The sequence below is a fragment of the Pistacia vera genome, unplaced genomic scaffold, assembly GCF_008641045.1.
Source record: "Pistacia vera cultivar Batoury unplaced genomic scaffold, PisVer_v2 Contig202, whole genome shotgun sequence".
Taxonomy (NCBI): domain Eukaryota; kingdom Viridiplantae; phylum Streptophyta; class Magnoliopsida; order Sapindales; family Anacardiaceae; genus Pistacia; species Pistacia vera.
This window is the reverse complement of record NW_022196005.1, coordinates 538,824-554,676: the sequence shown is the minus strand read 5'-3', so window position 1 is coordinate 554,676 and position 15,853 is coordinate 538,824. Positions and strand designations below refer to the sequence as shown.

Genomic DNA, 15,853 nt, shown 5'->3' with positions numbered 1-15,853 from the left:
ATCAGGCAGTTTCTTATCCTTAAAACCTATGGGTTGACTCATGAATATCTTATCATCCAATTCACCATGCAGAAAAGCAGTTTTAACATCCAACTATTCTATCTCTAAGTCATATTGGACAACAATTGCAAGCATGAGTCTAATAGTTTTAAATTTAACTACTGGAGAGAATATTTCAGTGAAATCGATACCTGCTCTTTGAGTGTAGCCCTTAGCCACTAACCTGGCTTTGAATCTTGGTGGATCAGATTGGTTGATTCCTTCTTTCAGTTTGTAGAGCCACCTACATTCCACCAACTTCTGATCTTTGGGCTTTGGGACAAGTGTCCAAGTCTTGTTCAGATGCAGTGAATCCATTTCTTCTTTCATTGCAGCTACCCATTCTTTGTTGTCCTTAGATCTCATTGCCTCAACATAAGTATCAGGTTCAGATCTGTGTATTTCTAACCTAGCTAGGAGTGCTGTATAGATCAGGTCAGCATAGCTGTACCTTGTGGGAGGTCTGATTTCCCTTCTGACCTTGTCTCTGGCTAATTGATATTGGGCTAGATCATCATGTTCATCCACTTCAGTATTCATAAGAGGATCCTGATCATTATCCTACTCTAAGGTTTGTTGTGGCTGGTCTTCAAGTGGGTTAGGTTCATGTGTTTGAATATGTTGATCATAGTAGGTTGAAGGCTCCACCTCAAACTGAGTTATCCCAGTTTGTCCAGGATTTTCAGAATCTTCTTGTGAGCTACCTGCATTGTTAGTACCAGATTTGCAAGGAAAAACAACTTCATTGAAAATCACATCTCAACTAACAATTACTCTAATCCCTGGGGCTGCCTTTTCCCAAAGCCTATAGCCCTTGGTTCCTTCTTGATACCCTAGAAAAACACACTTAAGGGATCTTGGCTCTAGTTTCCCATCTCGGGTGTGGGCATATGCAGCACATCCAAACACTCTCAGGTGTTCAAGAGATGGTCTCCTTCCAAACCACCTCTCTTCAGAGCACTTAAAGTATATGGAGCTTGATGGGCTTCTATTAATTAAGTAGGTTGCTGTACCTAATGCTTTCCCCAGAAAGTTTTTGGTAGACCGACAGTAAATAAAAGACATCTAACCCTCTCTAGTAGGGTTCTATTCATTCTCTTAGCAACCCCATTTTGCTGAGGGGTTCCTCTAACTATCCTATGCCTTAAAATTCCCTCTCCTACACAATAAGAGTCAAATTCCAGGTTGTAGAATTCTAATCCGTTGTCTATCCTATGGGCTTTTACCTTTCTATTAGCAATTCCCTCCATGTGTCCTAACCCTTTCAGGACCCCACAAATCTACATGCAAATAATCCAAACATTTTTCAGCCAGATGAGTTCTCTTTTGGAAACTCATTCTATGCTGTTTACCCAATACACAAATTTCACAGAAACTTAATTCAGATATGGATTCCTTACCAAAGTAGCCTTGCTGGCTTAAAACTATCATACCTTTCTGGCTTATGTGGCCAAGTCTCAAATGTCATTTCTCTGCAGCAGTCAAATTTGTAGATAATAAAGCAGAATTAACAGTGGATGCAAAATGTTGGCCACACAGAATACACAGTCCATTTTGTTTGACTCCTTCAAGCAAAATTTCATTATTTTTATAAACTACTATGGACCCATTTTCTGCCTTATAACTGCATCCAACTTCATCCAATGTTCTTAACGAAATTAGGTTTTGTTTAAGATCAGGTATGTACCTCACTCTGGTTAACATTATGGTTTTACCATTTTTCAACCTAATAGTTATGTTTCCTATACCTTGGACCTTACAAGAATGATTGTTACCCATGAACATAGTTTCAAATTCTCCTTTCCTAAGGTTTTGGAACCATTTAATGTTTGGACTCATATGAAAAGTGCATCCAGAATCTAGGACCCAATCCTTACTAATAGCTTGGTTTGAGACTGTGAAAGCTTCTGAAATTTCAATATCAGTACTGGTGCTGGCTAAATTACTCTCGGTACTATGTTGTTTTTGTTTCTTTATCCAGTCATAACAATTCTTCTTAAGATGGCCAGGCTTATTACAGTGAAAACACTTCCTAGTTTCTCCCTTAGCCTTATTATTCCTCTCTTTTTTCTTAGTTTTAGAATTCATGTATTGTTGGAAGTTCTTACTATTATCTCTTCCTAATTGTACAGACTCTGTTCTACCTTTGACAAACAAATTATTCCCGTTTCTCTTCTGGATTCTTAACTCTAACTCTCTGGATTTTAGGCCAGCTATAATCAGGTCAACACTGGGAACTGTCCCAGTGTATTTTAAAGCATTTTTCACCACTAAATACTTATCAGGCAAAGAATTAAATAATATCATTGCTAAACTAGAATCTCCTAACTCCTGATCAGTACCTTTCAACACTAATGTCATATTTAAGAATTCATCAAGATTTTCTCCTACAAACTTAGTCACATCCATCTTATACGAAAACAGAGCACCTTTAAGAAAGGCTAACTTAGGTGCAGACTATAACGGATATAGAGATTCGAGTTCACCCCAAAGTGTGAGCGGTGTTTCCATGTTGTCTACCTTCCATAGGACAGCATCGGACAAGTTCATTATGATCAGATTATAGGCCTCCTTGTCAACTTCAGATTTCTTCTTCAGTTTCTCCTCAGACCACTTTGTGGTGTCTTTTTCCAGAGCAAGCTCTACCTTATTGTGAGAAAGGAGGGCCTTCATCTTCTTCTTCCATGTGTTGAAATCGATCTTCCCATCGTATTGGGAGATCTCTATACAAATAACACTCATGATTCTGTAACCATGACAATAACCCTAGATAAAAACAAGATTTCACTCCCTGACTAGTGTTTGTAACTCAGACTCACGAATTCAACCAAACTCAGCAAGATTCGAAGCCCTAAAGATCTGAAAAACCTCTTAATCGAAAAACTCCCAAATCCTGACAAACCCTAATTTTTCAATTTGTCACGAATTAATCGATCCCTTGTGTTTGTGACCTATACTCATGAATTAACCCAAGACTCAGCAAGAATCGAAGCCCTAATGATCTAGAAAACCTCTCGATCGAAAAACCCCCAAATTCTGACAAACCTTAATTTTCAATTTGTTGCGACTGGATCGATCTTAACCTAGATACCTCTTTAGGACTTTGGCTCTGATACCACTGTTATAACTCGAGCCTAAATCAATCAATTACACAAATCCAACAAACACACAAGAAAGCATCCAAGAATCAAACACGCACAAGCCAAGATTTACCGTGGTTCACCTATCCAATAATGGATAGACCACATCCACGTTGAGCTCCAAAATATGGAGGCTCACTGCATTAGAAATATCCAATAGTTACACCAAGATTACACACTCAATCAACTGAAACAGAGCAACACTCAATCCAGACCTAATCACTCTAATTCTATCAGTAACCTGCAAGATTCCAAAGAACTAATCTAGCCTCAAAGGAAAAGCAACCCCTTTAACAATCCTGCCCCGATTACAACAAAGAATAACCCCAGCAATTAAGCCCCAATTGATTGCCCCTTTTACATTCAATAGAACCCTAACCAAGAACAGACTAAAACATGCGATACTACCCATTCACTGTTTTGCCCTCTTTTATATGGTAGATACTCAGAGATTGTGAGCCGTCGGATCTGTCTTGAATCAACGCTCAGGATTTATTCACTTAACTAAAATGAGAACAACGTCGTTTGGCTTCATAACACTTTCAGGGATCAAGTCGAAAATGGAGAAGCTGCTTTAAGAATCTGACAGAATACTTAGAAGACATCATCAACAGACATAATTAAGATGTCCAACAAGAGTGCAAGGAAGAAAGATCTGGTTGAAGTTCTCTTGAAAGTTCAAGAGAATTGGTGGTGATCCTCAATTTTCATTATTTACCAGGAACATCAAAGCGATAATTTTTGTAAGTATTTATACTTCTTGTACAATTTTTATTTGCACATCTATAGAGCCAATGCATTAATTACTCTCTCTTCAATATTTAGTCAGCTTATGTTCAGAAAAAATAAACAAGAAATATTTGAGAAGTCACTGCATGTTTATTTTTCTTAGAACATGTGTTAGGTTTGTTTAACTCAGTTAATTTCTTGTATAAATTCTTTAATTTCCAGTACATTTTTAGTGCTGGCAGTGAGACATTTTTCTACCATAACTGATTGGGGAATGTGTGCGATTATCAGAAATCCAAGACTGATGAAAAAGGCACAAGCTGAAGTGAGGGAAGTTTTTAATAGAAGAGGGAAGGTTGATAAAACGGGTATCCAAGAAATGTAATTCTTGAAGCTAATAATAGATGAGACGCTCTATAATACCCTGTATTTCTTTTGGGATTTTATTAAATTTTATTTTGTGATATTAGATAAATATGGGGGAGTAAAGTGAAGAATTAGTAACTTTTGAGGGAGTCAAGTACTAGCTGAAACAAGTGAGGATTAAGAAATTTGCCAAGATATTTTTGTGAATAATAATAAATTAAAAGAGGAATAATATAGAAAGAGAGGGGAGAACGGGCAAAAAGAAAAGAAAATGAGAAGAAAAAAAAAAAAAAAAGTGAGGGGAGAAAGAAAAGAGGAAAAAGGAAGGAGAGGAAAAAAAAAAAAAAAATAGAAGAAGAAGACGAAGAGAAGGACAAATGGGTTTCGGCCAAGAAGAAGAGTGGAAGAGGAAGAGAAGAAAATGAAGGAGAGAGAGAGTGAGGTGATCTAGCTAGAGGAGAAGGAAATTTTAGCAAAAACCTTCAAACCCAAGCTTGGATTCAGAAGAGGAGTGCTTGAGGCTGCTTCCAATTTTCGGCTGAGCTGATTTTATGAATGGAATAGTAAACCCGTTCACAACGCAAGCATCTCAAGTTTTCATTTGAGTAGATTTAAGTTCTATTTGTTAATGTATTTGAGTTTGTGTGGCTGCTTGTTAAAATTGAGTTTAAAATTTGCTATATTGTGTTCGGCTAGTTATATTTGATTTTGTGATTGTGTTATGTTTTGAAACCCGGTTGTTTATGTGAAAATTTATGGTTAGGGGGTTGCCTTGCTATGGCCGAATGCAAGAGGAGATCTGGCCAAAATAAACATGAGATGGAAGTGATTTATTTTGTTGCATGTGACTCTTATTCATGATTTATTTGGGTTTTCAATTGTTTTGTATGTTGGCTGCTTGTTGGATATATGAGTTGCCTGGGTCATGAAGATATTAAGTGTGTTTCGGAATGAATTATAAGCTTGCATTTTTGGGTGACATTGCAATTGTTTGGTTTAAAATGTGTGACTATATGCTGTGTTATATATATGTATAAGCAGAGTTTCTTGTATGAAGTTAAATGGTGTGTGAGACGAGATATTGAAGCTAAAATGTGTTTTGTAAAGGGGAGGTAAAAATTTGCTAATTGAAGAGGGAAGAAAACTGCATTTTTTTTTGTATGGGTAATATTTGCTGAACTGTTTTGCGTGTCTCGGCTGGGCTGGAATCTTGGTGAGGAAAAATGCATTTTCTTAGTATTAGATATTAAGTTTGTCTCCTTTGCATGGTTTAAATATTTGTAAAAGAAAATGGTTTTATATTTTTAATTAAATGTGGGTTGCTAGATTTTGGAGCAATTACATTATGGACTGTTGTTTGGGCTTGGCTAATGGAAGAGTAAAGGAGGGAGAATGATTAAAAATGGGTGCAGACTTTGGTTATGGGAAGTGGTAGTTGGGTTGATGCATTTTGTTGGTCATAACCTTGTTTATTTATCATGGGACACTTTATACATATATATTAGTTTATAACTTTATGTCATAATAAAGTTACCTTATGAGAATTAGTGTGTTGACGGCTGGAAAAATTGTTGATAAATTAGTGAACTTGTGATGTTGAATTAATGGGTGGAGTCGGTCAAGTGCAGTGAGTTGCATGTTGAAGAAATTCCTAATGTGGACTAAATGGTCAGTTCTGAAACATATTTGGAAATTTGTGGTTTCACCCCTAGATGTGATTTTTGAATATTATGTCATATATGCATGATTTATAAGCACTTATGTGATATGTTCTTGACTTATATGTTACTCGAAATTATCATGAGATGCATGACTTTTGCATTTTAATTCTCAGCACATTAAATTACTTAATTATCTTTCCAAACCATGTTAATTAAATGAATATTTCATTTATATTAAAAACATGCTATTGCTCATTGTTTTGCCGGAAGTTTGAATAGAGTGGAAGTACATTGAGAAATGTTGAGACTATGTTTGACTTAATGTGACTATTTGTTAAACGTTGCCTATTCACATTAGAAGAAGTTTTATTGTTACTAAATGCGGAAAGTGTTGTTTGCAATGGGTGGAGATGCATTCTGATGTCGATGACAAGTAGTTGAAATGAGAAATGAAAAATATGTCGAAATTATTGGTTTTTGAGAAACATTATGAAATTACATGTTTACCCATTTTCATTGTATAGAGTATTATGATTTTTTTTTTTAAGTATGCCTTCTATAAAGAAAAGCTTTAAGTTTTATGAAGTACATACTTACCCATTTACATTGCATCAAGTATTATGATTTTTAAGCATGCCATTTTATAAAGAAGAAAAGCATAAGTTTTATGAGAAAAGAGAGGATTGAGAAAGTAGAGATAAAAGTGATTTTCAAACCACCTTACGTAGTACCCATACCCCTCTTCATATTATGTGATGACTTGGCACATGCGTATGATTGGTCATTTGCCGGCCCAAGTGGGTCGAAAGCTCGAGCGAGACAGATATCACTATACATAATTTGATTTTGCCAACCCAAGTGGGTTGAAGGCTCGAGCGAGGAAGATATCATTACATAGGATTTGATTTTGCTGACCTAAGAGGGTCAAAGGCCCAAGCGAGGAAAAAATCTGTAACAACTGCTCTCAGCTAATACAATGCATGCATAATAACAATAGAAAATTGGGCCCAAAAACTTTCTTTTCATTATAAGTCATATGTCTTTTATACACAAAGAGTATTGTTTACAAAAAGTCATTTTAGAAGACAAAACAGGGGAAACAATGTAGCTATTGCTCCTCGCTTGCCGACGCCCCTCCGACTGCATCAACACCTAGATCCTGCATCCACAAAGGAAAAATAACGGGGTGAGCACAAAATAATGCTCAGTAAGTAAAACCCTCTATCTATCTGTCCCCGTATGTATTACTCTTAATTCTTTCCTTACACTATTTCTGTTTTTATTTCTATTTCTACTAAATGTCATGGCCTCATCTTACCGGAGGTACGGCCGGATGGCGTTCACACAGCACCATCTCACTCTCCATGACTATCGGGCGAGTGGGGATCATGAAGCACCTACCCGATTTTCGTAACTATCGGGTGGAGACCACCTAGCACCTACCCGTTCCTCATAACTTTCGGGTAACGATCACCAAGCATTAACCCGTCTCTAATCACTGTCGGGTGATGATCACAAAGCATCAACCCACTTCTAATAAATGTCGGATGATGATCACAAAGCATCAACCCCTTATCTAATAACTAACCGGGTGGTGGTCACAAAGCATCCACCCGTTTCTAATACTTATCGGGTGACGATCACAAAGCATCAACCCATCTCTAATGGCTATTCGGGTGGTGATCACAAAGCATCAACCCGATTCTCATAACTGTCGGGTGATGATCACAAAGCATCAACCCATTTCTACTACTCTTCTCATTCACTCTATTCTAGCATTTTTCATTCTCTCTACCCTTAGAGTAGTTGCATCCACCAAGTTCTCTACTCATAGAGTAATTGCATACACAAAGTTTCCTACTCTTTCTTAGGTCACTTTTCAATGCACAATTAGTGCCTATGGATGGTTCATCTCCACTAATGCACTTATGAAATGCCAACATGCAATGTTGCAAGAATTAAGGTTCACTACTCATACTCAAACCTCTATTAGGCATTTCATCAAACAACTCAAGTGCATTATAAAACTCTACTATAGCAATGATTCTAAATCTTTCTCTAACCATCCAAAATGGGGAGAAACCCCCTCACATAGCCACAAAACCTGCCAAAGAAAGACACTTCCAAAAAGGGTTCCACAATACCCCTTCAATTCCATCTCAAACTACCTTTCCAACCCACAACTCACTTCTTATATTTGAAAGGTATAAACAATCACAAAGCACTAGAAATCTCTATTTAAGCCTCAATAACATGGCATATAACATGTATATAACATACATACATAATTGCTATCAAAACCCTAATCAAGAAAATTCCCAAATCTCAACTTGGGTTGGGGTTTACTTACCTTGTTATGGAGAGATTTCACTAACTCTTCCTTTCACTTGGTTTGCTTGACTTTTTCTCTACTCTTAAACAAAAGAACAAAAACCCTCAATATTCAATATATACACAAAAACTCACAAGACTTCACAACCAAAGCAAGAATCCTTACCTTAGGATGCCTTAGGTTGATTTTCTACCCCAAATCACTCCAAAAGCCCTTTAAAACTCCTTGATCAAAAGAAAGAGAAATTGAGAGGAAGCAAGAGAGGAAAGTGGCATTGGAGAAGAAGAGTGAGGGGTTTGCAATGTCTTAATTCCTTTTAATGAAATTTATACACAAGCATTCCCATTTTGCCCTCACTCTTCTTTGGGAATTCTATCTATATCCTTTGATTCATTACAAACACACCCCCATATCAACATATTCTCCATGAAAAATCCTTACATTTTACTCCCCACTTTTCCTGCTAATTAGGGGTAGAATGGTCAAATTGCCCTTAGGGAAGAAAATATTTAAAACTAAACAAACATTTTGGTCGGCCTGTCGCCGCGGCGAGGAAACTTCTGTCACCGTGGCGAAACTGTCCAGCATGTTTCCCCATGGCTTCAACACCTCTTCGCCGCGGCGAAGATTCTTCTTCGCCCCGGCGAAGCTCGACACACTGAACTTCTTCTATTTTCAACCAATTTCAGAGCAAGTATTCAACACAACACTCAATCAAAGGTCAACCAAACAATATTACCAAGAAACCAACTCAGATAAGAGCAAAAGAAGAAACAATAACTATGTACCTCAAGTGAGGCGTTACAAAATCACTACACATGATTTGATTTTGTCAAGCCAAGTGAGTTAAAGGCCCGAGTGAGGAAGATATTGCCAGACATGATTTGATTGTGCGGGCCTGAGCGATGCATGGTATCGCTGGATCGAAGACTTAAGCGGTAACCGATTCCACCTAGCAGCTCTGTTTTAAAACCCGGACCTGACTGGCCGGTCTTATCGATTCGATCGAGAGCCGTCTTTTACTTCGGTCCGGGTTTACATAAAACCAGGAATGTCAATAAACCCGTTTTGGACCGATAATGGACCGACAGAACAGTACAAAACCGTCGAACCGACCGGCCCGGGGCTTAAAACGGTTCGTCTAATTCAAAAAAATTCATATTCCTAAACTAATTTCAGTACCGTTTCATTATCTTCCATGTTCATCTTCAATTGTAAAGAAGAAGTAAGGGGAGCGGAAGGGAAGAGAAGGAAGAAGAAAGAGAAGAGGAGACACAAGAAAGAGTAAGGAAGAAGATTAGAAGAAAGAAAAGACGAGATGAAGAGAAAGAGAAGGAAGAAGAAAGTAAAGAAAAATTACAATAGAGGAAGAAGAAAGAGACGAAGAAGAAAGAGAGAAAGAGAAGAAAGTGACGGGGAGTGATGGGGGAGAGAGAGAGAAAAAAGGAAATAGAAAGAAATTGATGGAGAGTGATGGCGTAATGGGGAGAGAGAGAAAAGTGAAAGATGGAAGTGATGGGGAGAGAAAAAAAATAATTAATAATAAAACTTTAGGGTGTATTTATTTTATTTTAAACTTGCAGAGGTTTATATGTAACTTTTAGGGATGTATTTGCTAGTTTTCAAACTTATAACAATTATAGAATTGTTTAAAGATGAGACTGTTATATGCTGGTCAGACGTAAAGGTGGAAAAGTAACCCGCCCGGCCCGGCCCGGCCCGGCCCGCGGCGGGTTACATGTTTTGGCGGGCTGGGCTCAACCCGCCCGCCAACAAAGGCGGGCCGGGTTAGGCCCGCCAATTAAGGGAAAGTTGCTGGCCCAGCCCTAACCCGCCGGGTTAGGCACGGTTCGGGCCGGGTTAGCCCGATTTTTTTTTTTTTTTTTTTTTTGTTTTTAATTTATCTTTTCAAATAAATAATTATAAATATAATTGTTTTTAGTTAACTTTTCAAATATCAATATTCAATTCATTCAATTTTTTTTTTTGTTAACATTTCAAATATTAATATTTTAATACAATAAAATTGTAATATAAGAAAAATTAGACTTATTCATTTATCAAAAAATAAAATAAGAAATTACAATAATTAGACTTATTCATTTATCAAAAACAGACAATCAGAAATTGCAAAACCTAATAAAAATTAAAATAAGAGCAAATTGATAACAAAAATATTAAGAGAATAAATGAATAATTGAGACTTGAGAGTTGAGAGAATAGAGAATATGAGAAAATGAGAGAATTTGAGTTGTGAGAAAAATATGAGAGTTTAGGTCCAATTTATAGAAAAAAATAGGGAAAGAAAATGACGAAAAAGACCCCTCCAACGGCTATAAAACGGCTAGATTTCAAGGATAAAAGTGTAATTGAAAAAAATAAAAAATATTAATAATTTTTTTTTTTTTGGGCCAACCCGCCAACCCGCGGGTTGGCCATGCCAACCCGCCGGGTTGCGGGCCTCTTCCAAAGAGGCCAAAATAGCAACCCGACGGGCCGCGGGTTACCATAGTGTAACCCGGCCCGCCCGGGGGTGGCTGGCGGGTTGGGCTCAACCCGGCCCGCCATGAAGGCGGGCCGGTTTGAGCCCTCTTTTTTACGGGCCGGGTTAGGGTTGGCCCGCCTAACCCGGCCCATATTTTCCACCTCTAGTCAGACGAAGCAGAAAGAGAGAAAGAGAAGAAAGAGGAAGAAGAAAGTGACGGGGAGTGATGGGGGAGAGAGAGAGAAAAAAGGAAAAAGAAAGAAATTGATGGAGAGTGATGGCGTGATGGGGAGAGAGAGAAAAGTGAAAGATGGAAGTGATGCGGAGAGAAAAAAATAATTAATAATAAAATTTGAGGGTGTATTTACTTTATTTTAAACTTGTAGGGGTTTATAGTAACTTTTAGGGATGTATTTCTTGGTTTTCAAACTTATAACAGTTATAAAATTGTTTAAAGATGGGACTATTACATACCGGTCAGACTGAGTGGTCCAATCGGTTGGACCGGTCAACCCGCAAACCAGCCTTTTGATCGGGTCAACGAACGGTCCGGTTTTTAAAACAATGCCTAACAGGATGGATCTAGTGATTCAACCCGCGATGTTAGATCTTTTGCCGGATTTGATGGATTTATCCTTGGATACTAGTTGGGTGAGAGTTTTCAATGATTAGTATCAAAATCTGTTTTTCAATTAAGAATCAAAAAACAGTTTTCCATTTTTAGAATTTAATTATAAAGTAGTATTCAGCTCAAAGTTTTTCAGTGGTAGTAAAATCTACAGCATTCAGTTTAAAGTTAAATTATCAACATAAAGTTTTCAGTATTTAAAGGTCAGATATCAGTGCATAGTTTTTCAGAAATCAGTTTTATGTTTCATATCATCAAAATGGTTATCAATAATTAATACTAGTTTTATGAGAGTAATTCAAACATTTGAAATATGATTTTAGTGATGTTGTTTTTAAATTCCACTATTGTTGTTTCTTCTCCAGAGTTTGCTGAACAAGTGATGAAAATCCATGACGTTACATTTGCATCAAGGCCTTACAATTTAGCAGCAACTATATTGTCTAATGATGATGTAGTTTTTTCACCGTATGGTGATTACTGGAAGAAACTAAGGAAAATTTGTACATTGCAGCTTTTGAGCTCGAAAAGAGTCCAATCGTCCCGATCTTTAAGAGAAGAAGAGATGTCTAATATCATCAATTGGATTGCTTCAAAAGCAGGATCAGTGGTTAACCTCACCGAGATAATTTTCTCATCAACGTATGGTATTACTTCAAGGGCAGCTTTTGGCAGAAACTGCAAAGACAGAATTGTTCATATCTGTTATGAAGGAAAGTTAAAAGTTGCTGACAGGTTTTAACATTGCGGATCTGTTTCCTTCAGTCAAATTTCAGACAATAACCGATTGGGCCATGTGTGAGATGCTCAGAAAACCAACACTCTGAAAAAGGCACAAGCTGAGGTGAGGGAAGTGTTTAATAGAAGAAGGAAAATTGATGAAACGGCCATTGAAGAAATGAAATTCTTGAAGCTAATTATAAAAGAGACTCTGAGATTACATCCTCCTCCTTTACTTCCAAGAGAGTTCAGAGAAATGTGAGATCAATGGATACATCATACCTGCCAAAACCAAAGTGATTGTTAACACATTGGCAATTAATAGAGATCCAAACTACTGGACTGACCTGGAGAGCTTTATTCCAGAGAGGTTCCTTGATATTGCACTTGTCAAAGTTAGAATGTGGGCTAGCGTATAATTTGCATTTCAAAGATTTGATATATATAATATGAAATGGCTGTGTATTTAATATCTAATCTCCTAGTATCGTGATTTGATACTAAGGCGTACAAAAATTGAGAGAATTAATATAATTCAATCCCTGACTAAAGACATAGTTTTGAGTTTGACTTCCATTAACTCCACAAACATACACATCTAATTAGTGGATATAGAGTTACTCTTTTGAAGAGGACAAGGTCTGTGAGCAATAAGGCAACTTGGTCATAATCATCCCTTGTAGAAAACATGAATTACATGATACAATATTTGGTTTGAGTATTTCCTTCTTCACATCTTTCCATGTGTTCGCAACATGTTCCAGAGCCACTTTAACCGCCTCTTCTTTAGAAACACCATGCTGCTTCATATAGCATTAAACAGCTGAGGCAAAGGCAATACCTCTCTAGATAGATCTAACGATACAGATTCATATTTTGGAAGTGATTTTTAGTCCCACCTAATTGTTCTTCACCACTACTTTTAAATTTATTTTTTGTTTTGACAAATTTAACATTATTTTTAATTACTAAAAATAATATTATAATTTCTAAATGCACTTATGTTCTACTTATATATATATATTAATTTTTAACATTTAACTTTTAATCTTAAAGAAACCCTAGCCCTAATTTTCATAATCATTTAAACCTTTTGTTTTATTTTAAATAATTGCTTATTTGATGAAAATATAATACTAAAAACAGAGAAAATATAACAGAATGAATCTGAATCTGAAGAAGAGAAAATAAGTTGAAATTAGGAAATTAGAGGAAAAAATATGTAAAGAAAAAACCTAATTAAGTTTGATATGGGAAAAAGGGTATAAAATAAAACACATAATTAAGTTTGAAATAGGGGAAAATAAACCTAATTAAGTTTACAAGGTTATTTTCCGTATTAAATGGCATTTAAAGAGATTTTTTATTTTTATTATTATTATAAAAGAGCTGTACTGAGTCATAGGGGTAAAAAACAATTTGATATGGACTTAAAATCACTTCCCTTCATATTTTTAACCCAGTTAGATATAGGCCCAAATTGAGAGTTCAGGTCCATTTTGTTTGACTAACATGAGCAAGTGAGCCAGGGCCCATACCAACCATAGCCTAAAGAATCAAGATTTTGAGTAAGTTCTTTTTGTTATCGTTTTTCATTGCAACAACTATTAAAAAGCATTTTAGACAACATATATTTTGACTTTTTATATTTTTAAAATTGTGTTGTATGTGTTTGTTATAGCTTTGCAAAGTTTAGCAATAGACTTGTAGAAAGGTGCCAATATGTATTCAAGGCATTTTAGACAACATATATTTATTTCAATGTTGGAAGAGTATAACTCAATCCCTGTCTAGACTCTAGAGACATATCATGGAGTACTACAAGTAATTTGTAGATATATATGAAGCTACTCTTGAAGAGGCAAAGGGTCCTTGAGCAATAAGAGAACTTGGTCTTTAAGCTTATATGCCTCTGTAAAGGCATCATAACCATCCTTGTAGAAAATATGAGCTACACGCGAATAATTAAGAACTCGTTCCAGTAAAGACATTGATATAGCAGTTGATTTTAACATTTCTTCATTCACATCTGTCCATGCATTGGTAACACCATGCCACTTCATGTAGCATTCAACAGCTGAGGGATTATGTCCTCTCTTTTGCTCAAACTACACAACATATGCATATATGTTCAAGATAATTTTTATTATTAGTTAGTTAAAATATATATATAAATAATATACATGTACATACCTTATGAGACCCTATATCACCCATGAGTCTGCCAATAAGCTTTGCTGCATTTATAATCTTAGGATTAGTGGAAATCCAATCAAAATCTTCCTTGGTTGCAATATCATCCATGCCAAGGAACGCAACTGATGTGATCAATTCGACTGCAGATGTTTCTGCTGCAAGACTTGTATATTCCTCAAATGTTGGAATGTACCCTTCATTCAACCATTTGGCTTCAGAAAAGTAGCCTTGAACAATTCTTTGCATCTAATCAGGAAGCATATTAATATAAATAATTAAATATTCCATACGAACTTGAAGACTCTGCTGAGAAAAAAATATTCGTGCAAGTAGTACTGTAAAGCAAAGGTAGATATCACCTACCCAAATATTCCTTTCTTAAGCACATATTCCTCCATTTCACAGAAAAAAACTAACAGTGTCTTGTAAATTAATTTCATGTAGTCTGGAAGCATATCTGTGGCGCCAAAGTCCCATCTGAAAATCAAATAACCATCTTCAATGAAAAATTAATGAAGCCTAAAACTGAAAACTGAAAATTGAATACAATTTCTAGATTTACTGTGAAATTTGAAAAGGATTTATTTTAAGCTTTTTACATACTTTTTGACAGCTTCTGTAAAGAGTGTGAGTTCTTCAATTGTACTATAGGAATCGTATGTATCGTCTATGAGGGTTAACAGACATATTAGTTTGGCCGTACTCCTAATACCAAATGCATATTGTGGCTCAAAAATAATTCCCAGTGACCAAAAATATTGCTCCACCATTCTGTGTCTCGCGTAAGACAGCTTTGAAATGAAGTCTACATTATTCCACCACCTGAAATACTTCTTCAACTATATAACCAAAACAATATACCTTAGTAATTATTAAAATATAATTCCATTATAGAAAGAGGAACTTACTGTAAGACGTCTTTGAGATCCTTCTGGTACATTGCTTGTAACATGTTAAAGTCTAACTTGGCAAACTTTAACAAAGTTTTATTGTGTAAACCATCTCTTAAATAAGCAGAAATGAAAAATCTTGCCTCTAGCCTTGGTAGGCCTTTCCGGAGAGGACAATTAAGAGCATGATTTATTTGTTTTGCAAGGGAAGGGCTCTCATAAGACCCCATTGACTTAAGTTGAGTGGTAGTAAAAGTGAGGGCTTCATCTAGAATATCTTCTCCATGAATAGCAAAGTGTGCTGCCTCGTATAGATTTAGCATTCCAGGAACATCGTTAATCAAGGATGCCTTGAATTTCCCTTCATCATCTTTGAACTTTTCAAATACATCTGCTTAAATTACAACCCAAAAAAAAAAAAAAAAAAAAAAAAGTAACCTTCAATTAAACATACTTATGTTTTATTTATTTTTAGTATAGCTTAAGATTTGAATTACTTACTACAAACAATCTTAATTCCTTGCTGCCGAAGAAGTCGAAAACGGACAGAAGTAGTGTAGAGATCATTATATTCATCACTGTCATTATAAATTTTCTCCAAAGCATCATCTATCACTTTTGCAAAATGATAATCTACACCTAAAAATCAAGTGTAATTTCTGAGCAT

At 36.1% G+C, this 15,853-nt stretch overlaps 1 protein-coding gene across 1 annotated transcript; it reads right to left on the bottom strand.

The window, feature by feature from the left end:
* Positions 1 to 13,947: 13,947 nt before the first annotated feature.
* Positions 13,948 to 15,706, bottom strand: LOC116128727 ((-)-germacrene D synthase-like). The gene is made up of 6 exons (XM_031414477.1): positions 15,688 to 15,706; positions 15,205 to 15,577; positions 14,900 to 15,118; positions 14,683 to 14,773; positions 14,294 to 14,542; positions 13,948 to 14,208 (listed from the first exon to the last, which is right to left on the bottom strand). The coding sequence occupies exons 2-6, from the start codon at positions 15,507 to 15,509 to the stop codon at positions 13,948 to 13,950; spliced, it is 1,125 nt and encodes a 374-aa protein (XP_031270337.1). The 5' UTR covers positions 15,510 to 15,577; positions 15,688 to 15,706.
* Between the last annotated feature and the right edge of the window lie 147 nt (positions 15,707 to 15,853).

Bases quoted from the DNA above. Each gene is read 5' to 3' on its own strand.
- LOC116128727 (XM_031414477.1), bottom strand. From the start codon at position 15,509: ATGCTAAATCTATACGAGGCAGCACACTTTGCTATTCATGGAGAAGAT. The intron at 15,119-15,204 runs GTAAGTTCCTCT...GAAGTATTTCAG, and splicing joins GATCTCAAAGACGTCTTACA to GTGGTGGAATAATGTAGACT. The intron at 14,543-14,682 runs GTGCTTAAGAAA...CTTCCTGATTAG, and splicing joins TCTGTGAAATGGAGGAATAT to ATGCAAAGAATTGTTCAAGG.